This window comes from Coptis chinensis, chromosome 1 (assembly GCF_015680905.1).
Source record: "Coptis chinensis isolate HL-2020 chromosome 1, ASM1568090v1, whole genome shotgun sequence".
Taxonomy (NCBI): domain Eukaryota; kingdom Viridiplantae; phylum Streptophyta; class Magnoliopsida; order Ranunculales; family Ranunculaceae; genus Coptis; species Coptis chinensis.
This window is the reverse complement of record NC_141456.1, coordinates 10,187,768-10,209,039: the sequence shown is the minus strand read 5'-3', so window position 1 is coordinate 10,209,039 and position 21,272 is coordinate 10,187,768. Positions and strand designations below refer to the sequence as shown.

At 37.7% G+C, this 21,272-nt stretch overlaps 4 protein-coding genes across 4 annotated transcripts; 2 read left to right on the top strand and 2 right to left on the bottom strand.

Moving 5' to 3' along the window:
* The first annotated feature begins 1,438 nt into the window (after positions 1-1,438).
* Positions 1,439-5,725, top strand: LOC147522029 (SPFH/Band 7/PHB domain-containing membrane-associated protein family). Its single transcript, XM_086590471.1, has 9 exons — positions 1,439-1,730; positions 2,977-3,100; positions 3,223-3,290; positions 3,439-3,498; positions 3,589-3,747; positions 4,024-4,170; positions 4,920-5,134; positions 5,223-5,331; positions 5,420-5,725. Exons 1-9 carry the CDS (start codon positions 1,611-1,613, stop codon positions 5,498-5,500), a joined length of 1,083 nt encoding a protein of 360 aa, XP_086446597.1. The 5' UTR covers positions 1,439-1,610; the 3' UTR covers positions 5,501-5,725.
* A 422-nt stretch (positions 5,726-6,147) lies between these two features.
* On the top strand, positions 6,148-9,057 carry LOC147522028 (Pentatricopeptide repeat (PPR) superfamily protein). Its single transcript, XM_086590452.1, has one exon. It carries the CDS (start codon positions 6,435-6,437, stop codon positions 8,409-8,411), a length of 1,977 nt encoding a protein of 658 aa, XP_086446578.1. The 5' UTR covers positions 6,148-6,434; the 3' UTR covers positions 8,412-9,057.
* Positions 9,058-9,362: 305 nt separating this feature from the next.
* LOC147522027 (flavonoid 3'-monooxygenase-like) lies at positions 9,363-11,547 on the bottom strand. Its single transcript, XM_086590458.1, has 3 exons — positions 10,970-11,547; positions 10,340-10,786; positions 9,363-10,166 (listed from the first exon to the last, which is right to left on the bottom strand). Exons 1-3 carry the CDS (start codon positions 11,414-11,416, stop codon positions 9,513-9,515), a joined length of 1,548 nt encoding a protein of 515 aa, XP_086446584.1. The 5' UTR covers positions 11,417-11,547; the 3' UTR covers positions 9,363-9,512.
* A 5,396-nt stretch (positions 11,548-16,943) lies between these two features.
* Positions 16,944-20,197, bottom strand: LOC147522026 (SNF1-related protein kinase regulatory subunit beta-1-like). The gene is made up of 4 exons (XM_086590427.1): positions 19,494-20,197; positions 19,242-19,423; positions 19,012-19,174; positions 16,944-17,534 (listed from the first exon to the last, which is right to left on the bottom strand). The coding sequence occupies exons 1-4, from the start codon at positions 19,674-19,676 to the stop codon at positions 17,220-17,222; spliced, it is 843 nt and encodes a 280-aa protein (XP_086446553.1). The 5' UTR covers positions 19,677-20,197; the 3' UTR covers positions 16,944-17,219.
* Positions 20,198-21,272: the final 1,075 nt, after the last annotated feature.

The window sequence follows — 21,272 nt, the reverse complement described above, 5'->3', positions numbered from 1 at the left end:
CTACGTGCGAGGCAAATGGCCATCCACCGATCGTAGAATAACTATCGGCATATCCAAATAATACCGCACCAACAAAGTAGAAGAGGAAGGGGCGCATTACATACTTCGTGGATCGACTCCTCACCAATATGATAGTCTTCGGCTTCTCCTTGAGTCTATTCAAATATCTCAAGTAAACCAACTCATATTTATAGCTCCTCCCTTAAAGCTGCTTTCGGCCGATAATCTCAAAAACTTCGTCTTGCTCATCATCTTCAACCAAATCAAAACCTTCAAAGAAACTCATCGCCGTAGTAAAACCTCTAAAGTTTCATCAAAGGAACGACATCTCCATAACCAATTGGGATACCCGTGAGCATTGTGAAATCAAGAGGGTAATCCCAAGCTCACCCCATGGGAAATGGAATGTGTGGGTAGTTTGCCACCACCGCTCAACTATCCCCAAACAACAACGCCCGATCATTTTGTCCTAAATTAGAATTCAAAAACTCCCCAAATGGTGTGGCCGGATATAATATCGGTAACCGTGACAAAATTAAGATCCGTTTTTGATTTCATACAACGCCACCGCCACGACGACACAACATTTGAAAGTGCACAACGACTTTCCATAAGTGTACTTCCTACATTCAACAAACACGCTTAATACGATATAATTACAACTATTTTTTAAAAAAAAATAATGCGACAAATTCAAACTAAAATAAACTAATATAAACTAATACAAATTCAAACTAAAATAATAACGACAAATTCAAATAACAACAAACTTGATATAAACTAACATAAATAATAATAATTAACATAAAAAAAATCAAAACTTACTTGAGATTCCGCCACTTTCGATTTGCTCGCGTGTCGGACCGATGTTGACGCTTTAATGGTGGGTGGTCCTCGATTTCATTAACGCGGTGGAAAATTAAACCCAAGTTCAATTTAGTCCTCCTCGCCCACATTCTGGCATTTCGTTCGACGACGATCCTTTTGCCCTTTTTTTTGGAAATTTTAACATTTCCAAACCGGGAATGAAATGTTCTTCATGTGGTGAGGTTGGTGGGGATGGGTTGGGGATGGAGAAGTCATTATGAATGGAAATTTGTGTTAAAAGGTTGTTAATGGAGGCAACAAAATCGAATTTTGGTTGGAAATGAAGTGAAAATGGAGCCCTTAATGACTAACGGTGATATTGCGCCATCGAGGCGGGATGTTACATCCCGCCTCGTTATAAAAAATATCGCGGGATGTTACATTCCGTCTGCCGTATCAAAACCTCCGGGGCGGAATCCAACATCCCGTCCGAATAATATTTTATCATAATTATTTTATTATGATTGAACTTCACCTTGTTTTCACCGGGTTGGTGAAAAGGGGGGTGAAAAGTGATGAGGTGGCGGTGATAGAGGGGGGGGGATAATTATCACTTGCATTGCAAATGCTCTAATAATGTGGCTCTATTTTCGGTCGACGCCTCACTGACCTTATGCGGAAAACAGATCTTGTTATTACCCAATCACAATCAGCCACGTAGACTCACCTCTCCACTTGCCTTTGCAGTTAAGAAAAAATAGAAACAAAAAATACCGGCATCCTCATTTTACATCTCTCGATCGATGGATTCACAACAACAGCAACAGCAGCAGAGAGCAAGAGCTGCAGCTGCTACACCTCCACCTGGAGATCTCTCTTCCATCTTCATTGTTCTTATAGCTTTTCTAGCCGTTGCTGCCATGGTATAACGTTTTTTGAGTGTTACTTGTTGTTTTTGTGGGTTTAGAGCTCACACTTACTTATATGTTGATTTGATGCTGTTTTAGTTAGTATTTCATAATGGGGCTTGTGCTGGGTGTGATTTGCTAGGGTTTGACTTAGACCCGTTTCTCGAAATTGGTTTAATGAGGTTTGAAACGTGTAAACTTGTTTAGATGCTTGATGAAATAAGTTGTAGTGGTATATGTGATAGAGGGTTTGGGTAGGTTAGGTGGTAAGATCTTATACGGTTGGAGGCGTTAACAGTATATAAAGCATTGTAGATGTTGTTTGTGTTAGTCACATTTCCTTGTATGCTCTTTTTTTTAGCGTGAGGAGCGCCTTTGATGGGTGTCGTAACCTAGAAATATCAGGGGTTGAAAGTTTCACTATGTAAAAAGTCTTAGTAAACCAGACTTGTATTGGGTGTGAACAAAGTATATTATTGTTCATGCCAATCTGAGCCTCGTAAATATCTTATACTCAATTATTGGTGCTTAATAGTTTCATTTCTATCGAAGACTGTACAAGTAATTTCTATATTCTGCTCAATAAATGGGTGTGAGCAAGTGTATCATTGATGAATGCAAAGTAAAATTGTCCATTGGTCAAGAACGTCAACTTGTACTTATTGCTAGTGAAATTTTAGTAGCCAAGTAGGTTTTTTTTATCTATGACATGGATAGACAGTAAGGTAAATAAACTGTTGGAAGAATATTTTGTGAAAATGCCTTTTCAATTGATTTAGAGTTTAAGTTTTATTAGGTAAGATGATCCTGCCTGTATATCTGCTTTTTTTATTTCCCGTTATTGATTATAACTGTGCCAACACATTTTTTTCCTTATATATAGCTATATAAAGCTACCAAATGTTTCCTCCGAAAGAGTGAACCTGCAGAGAAATAGGCCATTAAATAATTTTAAAAAGCATGCCTTGAGATCATTGCTATAGCCATACCATTGCATGTTGGCTCTTTTGTCCCGAATGTAGTGTTTCTCTGACACATTGGATCATCTTACATTCTTAAATCGTTGAAAATAGATCGAAATGTACCTGGAGGAATTGAGTTGAATGCACATATTATGGTTTTTGTTCAAATTTTCTCATCTCTATTGTACATACCATGTCATTTAATCATTCAATGATTTCCTTCTCTTCCTTGGTTACATAGGGCGTCAATTTTCTCACCCACTCTTTGTAATGCAAAATTTGCTATTTTGAATATGCAGGTATTGGTTCCTGCAACGTTGTCAGCGCAAGGCAGTAGTTTTTCCATCTTACATCAAGTTCCTGAAGGTCATGTTGGGGTTTATTGGAGAGGTGGTGCTCTTCTGAACACAATTACTGAGCCAGGTATAACCATAATATATTCCAGCTAGACTTCTTGATGGCTTTGGCTTATCTGCATTGGATTTAGCTTTATTTCATTTACATTGGATTTAGCTTTATTTCATTTATTTATTTCCATTTTACAGGCTTTCATACAAAGCTTCCCTTTATAACACAATTTGAGCCTATTCAAGTGACCCTTCAGACAGATCAGGTAAATCAAACGTGTTCCGCTCTCATTGGTCGTTTTTTGTCAATGATGCATTGATGCTATTAGTCTTACTGAAAAATAGGGAATACGGTTCACCTTTTTTTTATATTAGAACAATCACTTTGTGCACCCTTCTTTTCCTAATGAGCAGGTGAAAGATATTCCCTGTGGTACTAAAGGAGGTGTTATGATTAGCTTTGAGAAGATAGAGGTAGATGATTGAACTTCCATCTCCCTTGGGATTAGGATTTTATTTTTTGCCCAGATTCATTTAATGTCTTCGTTGGAACTTCTTTTGCAGGTTGTTAATCGTCTCAAGAAGAATTATGTGTATGAGACACTGCTCAACTATGGCGTTGAATATGACAAAACATGGATATATGATAAGATTCATCATGAAATCAATCAGTTCTGCAGTGCTCAATCCCTTCAGCAAGTGTACATTGACTTGTTCGATCAGGTAAGAGTAATAATTCATAGTTTGAGGGAAGATGTGATAGCCCAAGGATCTCCTTGTATACTGTTTATGTCTCAAGTATCAAGGTGGTTTAAGGTTCAACCTCATTGGTTCTAGGAGCCGTGAGCTATACTTGTCCAATCTGCTTAAGAGATTTAAAAGTTATTCTATGCTACCAGATTAGTTCGTAATTTGCTCTCTCTGCATTCTGCAACTGTATCTAGTAGGAATTGCTATAGCAGTATTAAATGCAAATTGATGGTATTTTGCATGTTTCAGATTGATGAAAAGATGAAAGAAGCTCTTCAGGGTGACTGTACACGCTATGCACCAGGAATCGAAATTATTAGCGTACGTGTCACAAAACCCACCATTCCATCAAGCATAAGACGCAATTTTGAGCAGATGGAAGAAGAACGAACAAAGGTATTAATGTTCAAACTTCAGGTTGTTTTTACATTTTGATAGCCATATCAATGCCGTAGATATGCTATCTCTTCTTTCTGATGTTTGAGAAAAACAGAGCACTCATTATTTAAAGAAACAATTCTGGGCCCATCATTAGGTTTTATTTTCTTGCTTATACCATTTTTCCATTTAGAGAGAAAAATGCAAAATAACATTATACTTGGCTGTTGGCGACACAATAAATCTCCATGGCTCTGGATATTTCCAAAAAAGAGGAGTCCCATATGTATTAAAAGATTTGCATTGTGAGTTGGCTGGGTAGTGGGGCGGAGGTTATTTAAAAGAGTTAAAGATTATGTGTTCGCCTATTTAGGCACGCCCCAAGTATGTGTTCCCTTTCTGCACCTCTAAGAGTAGTACAGCTAACCTTCAAAACGTCTGTGTGTCGAATCCGACATGAATATACATTTGTATATCTGGCATGGTTTTTTTAATTTTATGGTGTGCAAGTTACAAAGTTTAGTGACAAAGTTCCCCAATATATCCTTTATTTTCATGTCTATAGAGAGAGTAACTGTGCATCTGACTAGCCAAGCTATGGAATTGAGCTATGTCTATGGGCCTGTAGATAATCAATTCACATACATTGTGGAGGACAAAACCAGATAATTAAGAATATACCAAAGATTTCCAAACCCTTAATTTTGTTCAAAAAGGGGAAAAAAATGTAAATTACATAACTCTGACAGTAAGTTGATACCATGTAGGCCTTAATTGCCGTTGAGAGGCAGAAAGTAGCTGAGAAAGAGGCTGAGACACAAAAGAAGATTGCTTTAGCGGAAGCAGAGAAGCATGCACAGGTTAGCAAGATCCTCATGGAACAGAAGTTGATGGAGAAGGACAGTTCCAGAAGGCAACAGGAAATCGAGAACCAAATGTACACTGACAGGCAGAAGAGCTTAGCAGATGCTGACTTCTACCGGTAAATATCATTTTTGTGAAGCTGGTTAAAATCCAATTCTATAGAAAACTGCTTTATTTGCAGAAGAGATAATTTGGCCCTTTTACAGTGTGTTGAAAGAAGCTGAGGCAAACAAGCTGAAGCTTACGCCAGAATTTCTTGAGCTCAAGTTCATTGAATCCATTTCGAACAATTCAAAGATCTTTTTTGGAGACAAGGTTTGATTATTATTTTCATGTGTGGGATGTCTGCATGCTCATCTGTACATGTTAAAGCAATTATCTAATTTGAAATCCGTCTTTGCAGGTGCCGAACATGGTATTTGATCAGAGGCTACTTGGGAATTTCTTGAATCCTGCAGGAAGAGGGGAACATCTGGATATATAGGTCCAGCGTTGCAGAGCTTTTTCTCCCGTGGCAGGATTTATGAAGCTTGTTTAGGAATAGGCTGATAAATTCATCTTATGTTTTGATATACATTTTAAGTGAATGTTTAGAATTCAGCAATTCATAGAGGGGTTAACAATACATGTCTGAACTACTTACATGGTATTGCCTTTTTCTTTCTTTGGCATTGGGATATAATGACATGTAACTTCTAATTTTCTGGAAGGAGGGCCTGTCTGTTCATGTTGGACCAACCTCATTTGCCCCCCTGTAAACGTTGTGGTGGTGGTGGTGTGTGTAAGTGTGTTAACCTCAGTGCACTGGGTTAACCTTTCACTACATCATTATTATTACAAACAAATTTAAATGGGTTAACTATTTTCACTTGCAGGCCCATTGAAAATTAAAGAACAAATTTAAATCAGTGACAACTATATTTGTTTCTTGCTTGGCCTTGAAAACTGTAATCCCTCGAGAAGCAAAGTTTGCCTTGAAGTACAGAGTGGTGTCAGCGTGTCAGGATGATTGGGTAATACAGGAGCCCACTCTGTTGGTAAATTGCTTCAACCTTCAGGTCATTTTCCTGAATGTGCACTACTACACTTTGTTACAAATTATCACAAACCACTGTTTGATCGATACAATTCCAAAATACGATGTAGATTCAGCAGAGTTGGTTTCATTAAATTCCAACTTCCAACAAGTCTAGATTGCATTTCTTTGATCGTTTGGTGCACAACTAAAAATTCCACACTTTAAACTTCAATATATTGGTGCCGATTTAAAAGCAGATCCTTGAAAAATGTCTGGCGCGTTACCAATTATACCGACACTCCAAAGAATTTTGCTGATATTCACGGTATATGCCTCGGCATTTACAAGAAATGATAGAGTCGTAAGTCAGCGGTAAAAAAAAAATTTTGATGAGTCTCAAATGTGGAGAAGAAGAAGAACACTCTCCTCCATTCTCTATCTCAAAAGACAACAATTTTGCACAACACCTGAAATCCCAACTCTTTATTCATTCCTCCAACCTTCAATATTTGCCTTGAAAAGAAACCAACCATCACAAAACCCTCCTAAAACCTTACAACCAATCCCAAAAACCTTAACCCCAGACCAAAAAACATCCTTTGAGACCACTCTTCATAACTCCATTCAAACCAACAACACTGATGAAGCATGGAAGTGTTTCAAGATTCTAACTAGTACTTCAAACTACCCAAGTAAGAATGTTTCAAATTATTTGATTGCTCATTTATCTTCCCTTAAAGATATACATAACCTTAAAAGAGCATTTGCTACTGTTGTTTTTTTACTAGAAAAGAACCCCAGTGTGTTGGAATATAAAACTGTTGAGACTCTTTTATGTTCTATGTGTTCTGCTAATACTGCTGCACCTGCTTTTGCTTTAGTGAAGTCTATGTTCAAGAATAGATTTTTTTTGCCTTTTAGTGTTTGGGGTGGTGTTTTGATTGATATAAGTAGGAAGAATAGTAACTTTGTTGCGTTTTTACGGGTTTTTAATGAGAATTGTAAGATTGCTTTGGGTGAGAAATTGGATTTTATGAAACCTGATTTGAATGCTTGTAATGCTGCTTTGGAGGGATGTTGTTGTGAGCTTGAATCTATTAGTGATGCTGAGAGTGTTTTGGAAACAATGTCGGTGCTTGGTGTTCGGCCTGACGAGGCTAGCTTTGGGTTTCTTGCTTATTTATATTCAGTGAAAGGGGTTGAAGATAAGATTGTGGAGTTGGAGAGATTGATGGAGGGTTTTGGGGTTTTGTCGAAAAGGGTGTTTTATACTAATTTGATAAATGGATATGTTAAATCTGGCAGCTTACGATCTGTTTCGGAGATAATTTTGCGTAGTTTGCGAGAGGGAGATGGTCACAGTGTGAGTTTTGGTGAGGAAACTTATTGTGTGGTTGTTAGAGGTTTCCTTCAAAATGGGAATATTAAGGATTTGGCCAAACTGATTATTGAGTCTCAAAAGTTGGAGTCAGCTTCAATTGGGATTGATAGCTCTGTTGGGTTTCGGATTGTTACTGCGTGCGTTAATCTTGGATTATTAGATAAGGCTCACAGCATTCTTGACCAGATGACTGCCGAGGGAGGTTTTGTTGGGCTTGGTGTCTATACTTCAATAGTGAAGGCGTATTGCAAAGAGCAGCGCACAAGTGAAGCTGCTCAGTTGGTTATGGATATCAGTGCTTCAGGTCTTCAGCTAGATGCAGCTAGTTATGACACTCTCATAGAAGCCTCCATGTCGAATCAGGATTTTCAATCAGCATTTTCTCTTTTTAGGGATATGAGGGAGGCAAAAATACCTGACTTGCAAATGAGTTACCTCACTATCATGACTGGTTTAACGGAAAATCACCGGCCTGAACTTATGGCAGCTTTCGTAGACGAGGTTGTGGAGGACCCACGTATTGAAGTCGGCACCCATGATTGGAATTCAATTATACATGCTTTCTGTAAGGCTGGGCGGTTGGAGGATGCAAGACGGACTTTGAGAAGGATGTCATTTTTACGGTTTCAAACGAACGGGCAAACTTACTTGACACTCATCAATGGGTATGTGACGGCAGAAAAATACTTCAGTGTTTTGATACTTTGGACAGAGGTCAGGAAGCAGGTTTCTGCTGATAGTGAGAAGGGTCTTAAGTTGGACCACAACTTGGTGGATGCGTTCTTGTATGCTTTGATCAAGGGTGGTTTCTTTGACGCGGTGATGCAAGTTGTGGAGAAGACGCAGGAAATGAAAATATTCGTTGATAAGTGGAGATACAAGCAGGCATTCATGGAGTCCCATAAAAAACTCAAAGTGGCAAAGCTGAGGAAGAGGAACTTCAGGAAAATGGAAGCACTCGTTGCTTTTAAAAATTGGGCTGGTCTCAGTGCATAATGCCAACGGTGACCCACCATTTTCTTGGTTTGCTTTTTACATCTCTCTTGACAATGCAGAGCATGAAGGGTGGCTGGATAAGCTGAATAGTTATATGCTTATTAGCAGTAGACATGTTGACACCAAGTATTTTGGATTTTTGGGGAACATGTCGTGAATGTTGTTGAAGAAAATTTAGATTGTATAACTTATAGGTTTTCTGAGTGTCGAATTTCTTCCAGCTGATTCTGTGAATGTATGACTATTGGCAAGTATGAATGAAGTGACTTCTTGAATTTTGACTAAGGAAGGAAATCAAAGATCACATTTTTTCCTTTACAGCTAACAGTCCATTTTGTTTGCAACAACATATAAAAGAGGATTCATCAGCTCTTGGTAAACTATGGTGAAGCCGTGAAGGTTTGCTTGCATTGCTTTTAGATTTGAGAATTTAGAAATTTAATTATTGGCTATGTTTTTCATCTAAACATCTCTGTAATTCTTGTAACTATAGGATTTTTAACCAACTTGTAAGGGGCTCCTGTCCTATAGAAGATCTTTGAGGTAGTTTGTCTCAGTCCCATTTGAAACCTAAACGGATACTGTACAGTAAATGAAGTTATTTCAATAGATGCAGACTTCCAGTGTTCTATTCTGGTTTCTTCCATAGATGTTTTGGCTCTAAACATAGGTGCTTGAAATAACCTTTGGTAGCTGTATTTTCAGATTTATAGTTGGTAATGTATACATGAAGATCAGATTTATTGAAGATTACAGTAAAATGTGATTTCATTAGTTGTGCACACATGTTGCTTACAATCACTAATTATAGAAGATTCTGCTAGTCACAGGTACATGTTAGAACTTGTTAGAGTTTGTTCTGAAACGATTAGAGTTTGCCCCTTTGTTAATAACTAATGCAGTATATGTTAAAGTTTTGATGTTGAAAACAAGACTCACTACTAATATTACTTTATCAAAATCATCTAAGATATTCCTTTATTTATCTAAAAAAAATCTAAGATATTCCTAAACGATCTTTTCTTTGCAAATATGCACCATCAATTGGAGCTTGCCCGCTTGCTACAGTATGACTCAGTAGTGTCATGGCTCCGTGTATATCTATGATGAGGTACTGGTAGAGTATAGATGTGGAGCCAACCTAGGCATCGGGTGCACCATCAATTGATATTTTCTTTGCAAAGTCAGTCCATATGCCTCTTCCATGTTCAATTTCTCAGCGATCTGACCATCTGGAAGTTCCCAGTAGAATGCTTGGACTAGCGCCGCAATTAAGAAGCTGACCATTCGTATTCCTAGACTCATACCCGCACATATCCTCCTGCCCGCCCCAAATGGTATAACCTCAAAATCATTGCCTCTAATATCAATATGAGCGTGCGCACTGCCAGGAAGGAACCTTTCAGGTCGAAATTCTAGTGGCTCAGGCCATGCAGCTGGATCGCGTGAAATAGCCCATACATTTACTAGAAGGGTACAATCTTTGGGAATGAAGTATCCGTTGATCTCACAGTCTTCGGTGGCCATTCTGGGGAGGGAAAGCGGTGTTGATGGATGCAGTCGAAATGTCTCTTTGATAATTGCTTGTAGGTAAGGGAGCTGGCCTAGATCAGCCTCTGTTACAAACCGATCTTTGCCCACAACCGAGTCAAGTTCTGCTTGGGCTTTCGCTAGTATCTTTGGGTGTCGAATGAGCTCAGCTATAGCCCATTCCACTGTGCTTGATGATGTATCAGTACCTGCAGTAAATAGGTTCTACAAAAAAAAAATGGTTATATAGTAGAAGAAGAGTCTATTGTAGTAATTACGAGGACGCAGAACTAATATTTCGAATAAAAAGGAAGAGTAAGAACATAATTATGCAAAATAAATTCTCCTGAATCTTTTGTCTACGACAAAGAACAGAAAAAGAAAGATCAGTGAAGTACCAAAAGCAAGGCTTTGATGTTGGTGTCCGTAAGCTTTCCTTCTACACCATCAGCATCTTCCTTCATTCCAATCATGGTACTCAACAGATCCATATGCTTAATATCACCACTCTTAATCTTACTATTATGGTCTTCTATACACTTGGTCAAAAAAGCATCAAACCTTATATGCAATTTCTTTAACCTAGCTTGTACACCTTGTAAATCCAACCACTCAAGTACAGGAATAAAGTCGCCAATGTTAAAAACACCAGCTAAAACCATAAGCTCAATAACCATTTGTTTGAAGTCATCTGATTGTTTGTCGCCGCCACCATCACTAAACACTTTTTGTCCTAGCATCATCCTTGCTAAGGAATTGGTGGTGCACACAGTGAGCAACTGTCCCAAGTTTACAGGCGCCGAACCAGATTTCATCAGAGCATTTGTTAGCACTGCCACTTCTTCCTGCATGAAAATAAATCCAATGATAAAGATATTGTAATCATATTATTATTGAAAACTTGTTTATTCATCATATATCTCAAATTTTGAATGTACGTACATACAAAGTGATAGATCGATCGGCTAGTCCACTACAAAACAATTACCCTTCAGCAAAAAAATAGTCCACTACAAAACAAGACAAACCTGACGAACATGCCTATAATCTTCCAATGCCTTGGCAGAGAAAAGATGCAGATTAGCAATTTTTCTCAACATACGCCACTTGGCGCCATAAGGTGCAAATACCATATCTTGATAATTATAAGCAACATACTTAGCACCAGAATTAGGTGGTCTGTTTGAAAATTTAGCATCATGAAACTTTAAAAACTTTGCAGCAACATCAGCCGATTGAGCGACCACCACATGTACATAGCCCAGCCTTAGATGCATAAGTGGTCCATAAGTACGAGCCATCGCTGCCAATGAGTGATGAGGAACAGTTCCCATATGTGGCAAATTGCCTATAATGGGCCATGGTACTGGACCAGGAGGAAAATTACGAGGGTTACGACTAAGAAAGGTGATTACAAAGAAGCAAACAACGGTACCAAATAACACTGTTGTGAGTAAGAGCCCAAAAGAAATCATTGTCAATGGTACTTGGGTGTTTTCTCTGGTTTTTGGAGGTAGATTAAGTGCTAATGTTAAGTGAAGAAAAATGTAGATGCAAAGATACAACTGTGGAATGTCCCCCAACTGATTAGGAGACTCTTTCAAACTTCAGCAAATTAATCTCATCCAAATATTCTCAGCTAATAAATAGTAAACTTGCAAGAAAATGGGACGTTGCAAACTGATTCTGTTGTCAACATGGCAAATGCAGGATAATTACACATTTTAGATATACTTCATTGGATAAACTATTGTTTTAACCCTTGTACTATTGATCAACTAACATTCTCGCCATTGTACAAATTTAACGGCTTAAAACAGATTGTATTCTTGCTCAACTATCATTCTTCCCCTTGTACAAATTTAACAGCTTAAAACACATTGTATTCTTAGTCAACTAACGTTCTCACCCTTGTACACGTGGTCAATTAACATTCTCACCATTGTACACGTGGGCATAACTCGATGATTAGGATATTTAGCGTTAAAAAAAAAAAAAAAAAAACAAAGAGTACCAAGGTGAGAACGTTAGTTGACTAAGAGTATAATGTGTTTTAAGCTGTTAAATTTGTACAAGGAGAATAATGTTAGTTGACCAAAAATACAATGTGTTTTAAGCCGGTAAATTTGTACAAGAAGAAAAATGTTAGTTGACCAAAAGTACAAAGGTTAAAACAATAATTTATCTTATTTTATTCCATAATATACGCTGCCGAGGACCAATGAGCTATTTATCCGCGTTTTCAAATCACTCTGCCGGGATCCCGTTGGACAAGTGAATGAACTAAAATTTAATTGTTTAGGCTAATTCAAATATGTGAATTAAAATTTTCTTTGTATAGAAATCGAGCCCAAGGAGCATAGGTATGTAGATTTGTAACGAAATTTATCGCGGGTAGCAGTAGACATACTGGCTTCTTTTGCATATGTGTGTGCACACGACCAGCGACGTACATCAATGTAAAACATTTAAGTATCTTATTGTTCTCCAAATAATTGATGTTGATATATGATATGATTACTGTAATTACTATATTGTTTTTTCTTTTTAAGCTCCAGATAGATGTCAAGGTTTCAGGATCTCTCTAACCACAAGGTGTGCAGGGTCGACACACTTGAGAACCGTCCTACATACAAAATAAAGCAAAGAATTAGAAGGGAAACACAACAAATAAAAAGTGCCACTGTGCCAGTTGTAGGATTTCTAATCCAAGGCAATGCGTATTTCACCAGCTGGTTTCAAGCTGAGGGCCTCATTGATGGTGAACACCGCTGAGGCAATCACATTCGATGGTACCTCAGCTCCCAACCTCTTTTGGAAAGGTTAAAGCAATCTGTACACTTGAAATTAAAAGGCCTCTTCTTCCAACTGTTTGCTCGCAAATTAAGCAATAGTAGTGGTCTTTGCACTTGTAATGTGTCCATAAGATGTTAGTTCCAGCAGGTGTAGTCCAAACAGAGGAGTTTAAAGGAAGGGGCTTGGGTGACCTTGGTATTCATTGTTGTATGATTTTCAGTGATGTAGTTTTCATACCCGGCCTAGATTTTTTTTTTTTTTATTTGTGGGCCTCCTTTTGAAGATTAGCACAGTTTTTTATTTGTAATGCAATCTGAGCGCCTGAGCCCAAGAAGCCCAATTGAAACCCTAGTAGGTTTGCCAGGGTTATGAGAAGGATTCTTTATAAGCTAGGTTTTGTGAACGATAGTAGTTCAACAACCATGGTGCACGTCAACGTTTACCGAAACTATGGAAAGACTTTCAAGAAGCCTCGGCATCCATATGAGAAGGCAGCCAGTGAGTCTCAAGGACAAAACGGACGAAATAATCGCTTACAGAACTACCTTTTTTCATAATAAGCCAGGAGGACCGGGTAGATAAAATCTCTAGTCTACCTCTAAAACTTAAAAAGCAACTTAACCACCCGCCATCGTCGTCTCTTCTTCAAATCTCCCAAAAATTGGAAACTCCCCAAAACTGCGCACGCAACCCAAAACACTGAGAACCCCAAAGAAATTGAGGCGCAATCAACTAAGCATTCTTAAAGTATTGGAGCGGCGCCTAAGAGACTGGGCTAAGCAAAAAAAGAAAAAAAAAATAGTAGTCAATTTATCCTTGAACTGTTACACTGAATACTAGAGCACATAAGCCTATCCTTTGAAGCTCCTCATGAAAATTTGAGTAGTTTGAACACTCTCCGACGATAACCCATTGTACCAACTTGGATAAATGCCCATTGCACTTCAACGCTTCTCGATCCGCCTAAAACAACAAAAACTCAGTATTAATGTATGCACAATGTTTTATAATAAAAAGCTTAAATACTAATAGATACTATATGATATTACCTGCCCTTCCCAAACATCGCGAGCCACGTGCACTACATAGTCATACAAAAGATTTGTCTCATAAGGGCCACCTCCATAATTTATTCTCCGGAACTCCAAGTCATTCTTAGACTTTCTCACAATAGTCTGTGGAGGTACAGGGGCTACCTTGACATCGTCCTCCTCCCTCCTCTCCCTCCTCACCCTCCTTTTCCTCACCCTCCTCTTCTCCATCATCAACAATTTCTTCGTCATCTTCTTCATCATCATCATCATCTACAACTATACTCTTCCCATGATTCATATTTATATATTCTAAATTTACATCTTCGTCTAAATCTACATTAAAATCACTATCCGTATTACTATCGCTTACATCACTTGGAACACTCCCCTTTCTTCTCTTTTTATTTTTTAACTCTACACCACTTACAACTATATTGCTGGGATCATCCGCTTTTCGATCCCCTCTACGTACTGATGATGAGGTGTTATTTCCCTTTTCTCTCTTTTTCTCAGGCACCTCATCGCGACCTGAACTACTACTCCGGCCCCCCTCCCCCCCAACAACTTCTTAGCACCCGTGTAGAAATTTTTAGCTAAATTCTTTGTTCGAGGCATTGCTTCAGAATAAATAGGAAAAAAAACAAGTACTAGTACATATAACAAAAGTTCAATCAATAGATGGAGAACTATAATAGCTTCATTTTCCAACAATAATCCACCCATGATTTAGCACCAAGTAAAGCATATAAGAACTCTCATATCAATAGAATGAGAAAACACAAAGTAACTTATTATTGACACTTAACAAGTACTCCTACTACAAACTGAATCACTTTCCCTGAATCCACACAAATAATCCTATTATCACCAAGAAAGAGTGCAATCAGATACTATATATTCAGTTTCCTACTTGATATATTTGTTCAAGAATCACATAGCAACTAACACTCCAATCCAATCTAATGTACTGATAAGTTACAAAAAGAATCCATCAATACAATCAAATTAGACTGACAACATACCAGTTTCAAAATAAGCAGTTTACAAGTAGCCAAGGTTTAACAAAAAGACTTAAGCCATCCTTTGAGATATTAACAGACCCTATTTACATGCTTTAAGTTATTAACATACCCTACTTATTGCAATCCAAATAAAATGAAAAGAGGAAAAAGAGTATGGACCAAAAATGTTTCAAGAACTAAAAGCTAACCTAGCAGGCATTCAAGTTGCAAACTAATTGAACAAAAGAAGGTGATTGTCAAAGAGTTGTTTAAAGCCTGAATAAACATGAGAATTCACCATGGTATTGCCACAATGTCACAGCTGCTATTCATGATTTAGTGAGCTGCTTCATTGTAGTCACTTTACATGTGTATATATATAGAGAAGCAAATACAATTGCAGGTAGGGGTCTGCCTAATATAAGCCTAAGCCTTATTACAACAAAACAAAACATATTAAGTATTTTAACTATGGCTTTAGTATTGGGTTAGTGGTTGTGCATTTTGCAATGCGCATTAGACAAACCTTACTTACTTCCTGACCTACAAAGTAAAAGCTCTTTCTAGCAGCAAAATATATATCCTTATACAGTCAGAGTCTGTTTGTTTCGTGGCATCTACTACCACCATCAACAAGAAACAAAATGTAATGAATTCTATTAAACTTCACAGCTTAATCACGCTAAAATGTTTGGTAGAGCTTTGCACCAATTTCATCTTGTCAGATTGCATTTGCCTCCTAGAAACACCAAACCATAAAGGACGGATGGGTGATAATAATAGCTACAACTCAATACCCTCAACACTCAGATATCCCTCCATACCCTCAACAATCGCATAATTCATAGATCCCATCCACATAGAACATAAAAATTTGTTCCTGTATATCAAGTGGTCCCAATACGCACTACAAAAAAAAAAATACAAATTTACAAAAAACACTACACATCTTTGTACTGATTGTTTTTACTTGATAATCAAATATTAGTAACCGAAGTCAAAACTAGCAATGTAAACATCTTGAGAGTGACTACATGTCTTTTCCCCCCATCTTAAGATTTCTTACTCTGTGATTCAATTTCAAATAAACCTAAGATATTAAACAGCTACAATTATTCATTATAAAAAAAGTCTACTATCCTAACAAATAAATTCATCACTTGAAAAATTGAGATAGAGAGACACTGCCAACAGGAGATTGTGGAGTTAGAGAAACTAATTTTTTAGAGAAAATACATTTGAAAGTGCGAGAAGAAGCTTGTGGAGTTCAGTTTTAAATAGACTTCACCGTAACAAACCCAACTAGTCACAGTTGAAGTGAGGATGAAAGATCGAGAAGGAGAACACAATACAGTATTGGGAGCCAAGGCGAAGAAATTCACACAATTTGGTGGAGTGGAGGAGACGGTTATGAAAACAATTTGTAATGGAGTTTGTTTGCACGTGCTTGGTGTGAACTGAAGAAATTGTGGCTAAAGGAGAGTAGGAGATGAATCTTTAATTTCGCGGGAGACCGAATCAATTTTTGGTTTTTGGTTTTGGTAGGTATTTGGTGAATTCGCGGAGACGAAGGGGTGGTAATTGGTTATTTCGGGTTTGGTGACGGGTCTGCCCAAGACTCTTTGTTGCGCCCAACACAATTACAAACCCCAAATTGGGCCGGGGTCTGCCAAACACAAAATGGGATCCGTCAGTAAAAAGACCCTTTTTATAAGTCCAATTTTTTATTTTTATTTTTGTATTTCTCTATATTTTTGTGTTTCTCAATTGGAAACCATAGAATGTAGACATTTGTAGGCTATACATTAATTTTTGTGTTTCTCAATCGGAAACCATAGAATGTAGACATTTGTAGGCTTTACATTTATTTTTGTGTTTCTCGATTGGAACTTGTGCAGAGGTGTATTTTAACACCCCACCCCGCCCCCAAAATTAGAGATGCCCTAATGGTGGAAGCTCACTAGCTAAGGATTTTGTAATTAGCCGGACTATTGTACAGTGGGAAGCTAACCAGAACATTGGGTGTTCGATTTTGCTTGATCGAGTTGCCCCATATTCTATTTTTTTTTTTAATAAATAAATCTATTTGAATAAAAATATTCAAAAAGGTCAACACGTGGCATCCAACCCAAAAATTAACCCTCGCTCAGAACATCCTTTCAAACGGACTATTAGTAGATAAGATACATGTGCTATTTTTTTTTCTTATTTTCCTTTAATAGTACTCAAAAGTCAAAACAAACAAGCCCAAGATACATAACTTGTTTAGAAAAACAAAAGAAATATGCTTCATGAATAAAGAGTAAGAGATGCAACAAAAAAATTTGTAAGATACGAGATTAAACAGAAAAAAGTCGATCTATTAACAGGACCTCCTACCTAACATGAAACTGCTATCTACAGATAGTGCCAGAGGGAATTTTGGAGAGGAGGGGGAGTCCATTTCTTCATTTTCTAAGAGGCTTGTATAGGACTACAGTGACATATTTGGACTGAAACCTGTGAGTAAACCCAAGAGCAACCAGAGATTGAGAAGGCCATCCTTTGTCTATATAAAGATGGTTGAGGACAACATGTTGAGGCTTTGTAGATGGTTCAGGATCGTTCTGTGTACCGAGTAACGTGAGGTGTAACTGGGGTGGAACAGCCACCGGCTCTTTCGCAAAGTCCTCGTCCCCTGGGAATGTGTGACCATAGCTAGAGTCTGGTGAGGGAGGAGGCTCAAATTCAGCAATGCCTTCGAAATTCTCGGGCACATAATCCTGACAACCAGTGACAAGCAACTTTATAGAAAAATAGTTGATGCTAAAGTCTTCAAAAGAACAAAAAAGACATGTAAAGCAGTAATTAGGAGAAACAGAAAAAGAACAAAAAAAAAACTACTTTTTACAAATGGTGGAGAAAAACCCATTATATATGCCAACAAGGAAAAACAAGTAATGATACCAACCTCCAAGGCTTATCTTAACCCTCAAACTTTTGCCCTAAAATAGCATTTTCTAGATTTAAAAGTTTAGTACAGACAGCAAAAAGAGCAAAGTTTAGTACATAGAGCAAAAGATAATGCAACAATATTTTCATTGTTAAACCCCTTTTCTCCTCATGGTCTTCTACAGGTTAGGATTTAGAGGTTAAAGTTGGTTTCCATCTTTAGTTAACCTGAAATAAAGGCTAGAGTTGTAGAGTACAAGTTTCCTATTAAAGCCGTCCCTCTAAGAATTGAAGTATCTAGCATACGCTTGTAAAATGTAGATAAACAAAAATCTATCTTCTATATACATCTCAGAATGACAACTCATCATGTTCTGTCCTAGGAATATTAACACTGAACGGATGTGTTACACTTCATGATTCCAGTGTACCTCCCAACCAAATCTTGTGTACACCCCCTCTATCCAGGAATTGATTCAATACATTCTCTAAATGGCACACTTTTGATGTAATTAGTATCACTAGGGACCAAGTAAAAGAGTGTGTTGCATTCTATAATGACTATCATTCTATCAAAACCATCTAGTAGGTACATTAAAGATGCATCATTAGAAAATTGATTTTCAGATCAGCAGAGAAAAAAATATAATCAAAATCGAACTACGTATACTCAAATAGTCTGTCCACTATCCGACATGTTTGTTTCGTCATAGATTTAAAGCTAAATTTATGGTATTAGTAGAATTATTTCCTAAACTGACTTTATACTTAAGTCCTTTTTCACAAATAATATTTGCCCTTGTCTTTGTAAACCCTCTCAAAAGGTTAACTTAATAGATATGCAGTAGCCATTAGCTTTCTTGTGAGGGTCAATTATGAGGTAGCACCAAAAAGTTCATTGTGAGGGCTAACTTAAGGAACGTCTGCAGCTAAGATAAAGCATGATATGCATGTATGCTTCCACTGATATGATGCGAGGGAACATTGACGAATTCGAAAGCTCTCAATTAAAAGCCAATCTGTGCTATGAAAGTTAGTGTATCGCCTAGAAGACTGATCCCTGATTTCACTAATCATGAGTTCCTAAAGCAGAGTTGAACCGGTTCACATGCATAATACTGCATGCAGTTTGCTCAATCATACAGGCCACCCATCTTGGCTTGGCAACCTAAATCAAACTGTTTATAAAGTCAAACCCTACAACAATAGCTCCTCAGGTGTTAGATGCCACCAATGGTATCTCCAAAATAAGAATAACGCCCATGGAAACATGCACATACTTTCAATCAAAAGATTGAAAAAACTTACATGCACATCAAGAAGATTATCAACAAGGCCCGTATCATCAGCTATGCAAGGAAGATCAGGTATGTATCTGCGCTCGCCGTCCACAAGGAACCTGTACTGATATATACCAGATGGAAGCACCAGGAGAATGGAGTGGTCCTTTCCTGACCTCTGCAGTATCCTCCTGCAGAAACCGATTATAGTAAGAAAAAGGTTTACAGTCTAGTTTGGATATTGAGGATAAAGAGTACCTTGATGTCCAATTGTCCCAAGATCCTTGGACAGCAACAGTGTTACCACCAAAGGTCCATGTGATCAAGGTAGGAATCCCTTGTTCTTGTGGTGCGTCTAGAGAATTGTGTGGGTCGTTCATCCAGATGTGATTGAAAGTGGGTGGGGCATCACCTCCTCTTTGTAGGGGAGCCACTGGAAGCTGGAAATGGGGAAATCGAACAATCAATATCAATTTCTTACTGAAAACATAATGTGATTAATTATTTCACCTGAGGAGCGAACATGAGAGGAGATCTGGAAGGTCTCGGGCTCGAAGGAGGTGAGTTGGAAGCACCCAACATTGAATCGGAAGGCGGGGGAAGGCCGTCGACTTCATAATCATCCGTATCGATCGATCCGCGATTAGGATCTTCCTCGTTATCTCCTTCTTCTCTCCCATTCGTATTCCCCATCAAATCTCTTCTTCTTCTGCTAACCAAACCACAAGTTTTGTTTTCTAAATAAAATAACCAACACGATGCCCCCGATCACTAACTTATTTACCAACCTAGCCCCTGTCCAGATCAGATTATGATGTGGATGCGGAAATTGGGGATAAGACCAATCAACATTTTTATCCAAATACCTCCTTTCTCAATCAATCCTTTTTGTACGATACTCTCTCTCTCCAACTCAAATGGTTTTCTTGTTTGGATTTTTTCAAATTATCTCCAACACAATCACATTGAGTAACAGTTTCGAGACTCTCAGTAATAATAAAAGCAAATCTTTTATATTCTGAGAAGCATCATACCACTTCCATTCTAGAGAATGAAAATAGTTTCAAATTTAGCATTCCCTTTTCCTGGTAATCGTATTCTGTGAGCCGAATGTTACTTGTCAATGCTGAGACATTTCTGAATGGGCGCCTCAAGGATTTTGAAAGAATCCTACATATGCACACCAAATAGAATGGGATACACTATAGGAATCAGTCATTTCAATAATACCAAATAATTTGTCATCTTATTTGCATTTGGCGTGCTATAAAGTAAATCCTTCAATCAAATATACCTTCTTTAATTAAGTACAAAATTGAACCTCCAAATAAGACTGTCAATAACCTATTCAAATATATAGAGAGCAAGACAACCAAAACCTCAACAGTAAGGACAACTGTTTTATATACAATGAAATCCATTCTAAAAGGTGAGCTGGAGATAAAGTTTAGCTTAGAAACTCAATCACTTCAGCATGTTTCTTTTCGTCACTCCAAACCTATAACTTGTCTTGTGCTTAAGAGAAAAGGAAGGTGGATAAACCAAATAGTACCCACTGACAAACTTTTACCTTGCATATTTGGCATCTTCTGTTGAGTTTTTTGAGTTCTAAGAAATAGAGGCACAGTAATAAAGTCTTCATCAGTTCCAATCTTCCATGGGCATTCATGAGCATCAATCCGTCAAAAGTACACCAGCGCTTTGTGGTATAGTAAGATAAGGTGGTGCTTCGAGCTAGCTTCATGAAGAAGCTTATGAAAATGAGAATATCTATATTGGAGAACTCCAGTTGAAAGTTGAGTCAATTGGAGAAATAAACACAACTATGAGAATGGATTTTTGCACGCGGTGTACTGTGATTTCATCAAGATTAGTCTGAAGCCTGCATTATCCTTATTGGTACCAATGCCAACTTAGATTTTTTTTCACCTCCCTTTTCAAACTCTTGCAAAAGTTGCTTCAGCATTGATTGATAGCTACACACATTTAGTGCAGGATAATGTAAGGTCAGTTATATCCTGCACGAAACCTAATACCTAGCAGACTCCCAACAGAAAGAAAAAAATTTACTTGAGAATGCAACAACATAATAACATGAAGGGAAGATAAAAAAACTTTTGTAGTGAAGGATTATATCCCTTGATCTTTCTCTTTCTTCATAAGATAAAACATTATAATATAAAATGAAATATAAACACAGTAGATATCATGCCACATTGCAGTGGCCAATGTTTCCATATTTAGGCAGACATGAGCTCGAGGTTAAAAAAAAACTAAGAATAGATTAGC